Below are 2,932 nucleotides of genomic sequence, written 5' to 3' on the forward strand. Positions count from 1 at the left end.
TGATGCAATTTATGACAATCCCTTAAATGTATATATTTAGGTGCATCATTTATTGGAGTTGACATAATGAATTTTATAATTACAAATTATTTATTTAGTTTGTGTTACATAATCTATTAGATATGATATTTTATTTTTAATGGTAATAAATTTTGAAACTTTTTTTAAAAAGAAAAATAATAACATTACAAATTTAAAAGAGGATTAAAAAATAATTTTAAATAAAATATATTATTTGAGTAAAATTATTTTAAACTCTAAGAGCGATCATTACTATTTTATAAAAATTCTCCACTCCTTAAACAATTTGATTATCTATTTTTTCCTTAAATATAAATTTTTTGAACTATTTAATTAAATTCAATGGTCTACACATTACTAATGCAGTAAAAAGAAAAAAAAAATTACAGCCCCATGAAAGAGGAACCTATGCTCCAAGTTGTGTAAGTGAAAAACAAGAATGGGACATAACAAATCATATGCGCAAATCAAACTTCATACCAAACATACCGACACATGACATAGGCCCAAATTATTATCACATCCCGAGTCAAATCGGTGGCTCTACATCCGACTCACTTTCGATTTGCCCATCGCCTTCGCCATCTCTCTTAATTCAAACTTCTTAATCTTCCCCGTCGAAGTCTTCGGCAACTCCTCCTTGAACACCACCGTTTTAGGCACCATGTAACGCGGCAGCCTCGCTCTACAGTACTCAATAATCTCCTTCTCAGTTGGTTTCTTTTCCAATTCAGCCTTCAAGCTCAAAAACGCACACGGGGTCTCCCCCCAGAACTCATCAGGCCGAGCCACGACAGCCGCCTCATTAACGGCCGGATTCGTGTACAGCACCGATTCAACCTCCACGCTGCTCAAATTCTCTCCCCCGCTTATTATCACATCCTTTGATCGATCTTTAATCTCTAAATAACCGTCAGCGTGAATCACGCCAACGTCTCCCGTGTAAAACCAACCATCATCCTTCATGCACTGGCGGGTCCCGTTAGGGTCTTTGAGATAACCAAGCATCATGCTTCCGCCTCTGAACACGATTTCACCGAGCGATGCCCCGTCGTGACTCACACTGAGTCCTGACTCGGAATCTATAACGTCTATTTCGGTGAAGCAAACCGTCCTCACTCCTTGTCTCGATTTCATCCTCGCCCTCTCCGTCGCCGGTAACCTATTCCACTTATTTTTCCACGCACATGACACGACAAGACCCGCAGTTTCCGTTAAACCATACCCGTGGCTCACTAAGAAACCCAGTGACTCTGTTCTGAAAAGCACCGCCGCCGGTGGTGGAGCTCCGGCTGTCAAAATATGAACCGGGTTCCTCAACGGTTCGCTTCTGGGTAAATTTGATATCATGTTGAGCACAACTGGGGCTCCACACATGTGTGTGACGCCGTGTTGTCGAATCATTTTATAGATAACGGCGGCGTCGAATTTCCGTAAGCAAACGTTAGTCCCACCAACGGCCGCCATCCCCCACGGGTAACTCCAGCCATTAGCGTGAAACATCGGTAGGGTCCACAAGTATACTGGCTGTTTCGGAACTGACCAATCGATTAAAGAATCGACGGTCATGACGAAAATGCCACGGTGGCAATGGACGACGCCTTTCGGAGACGACGTCGTACCGGATGTGTAGTTTAATATCATCGGATCCCACTCGTTTTGTGGTCGGATCCATTTGAAATTAGGATCACCTTTTGTTACGAGGCTCTCGTAAGTGCAACAGAAGTTGGAATCGACGGTCTGTGATGATTTGTTATCATTATCGTGATCAGTATGATCAGTGATGAGGACTAACGGAGGGCGTTTGATGTCGGACGGAAACAAAGAGATTGCTTCGACGACAAGATTCCGGGACTGATAATCTACAAGCACGAGCTTTGATTCGCTGTGCTGCAGGAGTAAGGAGATTGTACGCGCGTCGAGGCGAGTGTTGATGTTGTTGAGGATGGCGCCAGTAAAAGGGATAGCAAAGTGAGCCTCGTAAATGGCGGGGATGTTGGGAGCGACAACGGACACAACGTGTCCTCTGGTGATGCCGATGGATGAGAGGGAAGAAGCTAGCTGGAGACATCGACGGTGAGTTTGTGACCACGTGTAGATGAGGTTGTTGTAGATGATTGAGGGACAATCGCCGTAAACGGTTGCTGCTCTTTCGAGGAAACCTAACGGCGTTAGTGGAGATGAATTTGCTGTGCATGGTTTTAGCTCATCCATTTTATTGTTTTTTTTTTCCTCTCTTTTCTTTTTCTCTGTGTGCTGGAGATGATAAGGTTTGAGTAAGTTACCAGAAAGTTGGGATATGTCTCCCGCGTTCGGTGTCTGTTAAACGCATGCGGCCAAACTTAGAAATCTTATAAAAGCATAGAAAAAAAAATTATTGGACACAAATATATTAGAAAAGAGCAAAATAAATTAATTCCAAGTTCTGTTGAGCATGCGGATTGATATCACTTATCCTCTTGGGAAATTGCAGGATTAATAATTTCCTTGAGTGTCAATGTAGCCAATAGCCAACGGTGGAGATTTATCGCATGATTGGGAGGGTAGCGAACTGGTCACATCATTTTGTAAGATGACGTGTTTCCTTTGACTTTTAGATAGCTTTGGACATTGTTGCTTTTTGTGAATTTTTTAAATTTATTTATTAATTTATCCTTTCAATAAATTAATTTTTTTAATTTATTTATTCGTTGAATGGATGTAGTTTACATTATCTCTTCAAAGATTTGTGAGATAATTCTCACTGAAGTAGATATGGCCATGCCCGCTGGCTGCTGAAGCAATGGGCATGGCTTAAACTATTCCGAAGGATAAGCCAGTTGGCTTTTCTCAAAGCGATAGATTCATTTAGGAAGGGGTTAATTTTGGATTATTCTCCTCACTATCTTAAAATCACTCTTTTTTATTTTTA

The 2,932-nt window shown here is 41.2% G+C and overlaps 1 protein-coding gene across 1 annotated transcript; it reads right to left on the reverse strand.

Moving 5' to 3' along the window:
* Positions 1-329: 329 nt before the first annotated feature.
* LOC102614844 (2-methylpropanoate--CoA ligase CCL4-like) lies at positions 330-2,449 on the reverse strand. Its single transcript, XM_006481266.4, has one exon. It carries the CDS (start codon positions 2,233-2,235, stop codon positions 565-567), a length of 1,671 nt encoding a protein of 556 aa, XP_006481329.1. The 5' UTR covers positions 2,236-2,449; the 3' UTR covers positions 330-564.
* Positions 2,450-2,932: the final 483 nt, after the last annotated feature.

Source organism: Citrus sinensis, chromosome 6 (genome assembly GCF_022201045.2).
Source record: "Citrus sinensis cultivar Valencia sweet orange chromosome 6, DVS_A1.0, whole genome shotgun sequence".
Lineage (NCBI taxonomy): Eukaryota > Viridiplantae > Streptophyta > Magnoliopsida > Sapindales > Rutaceae > Citrus > Citrus sinensis.

What these genes read in the sequence shown, in the direction of transcription:
- LOC102614844 (XM_006481266.4), bottom strand. Translation starts at nt 2,235, where the DNA reads ATGGATGAGCTAAAACCATGCACAGCAAATTCATCTCCACTAACGCCG.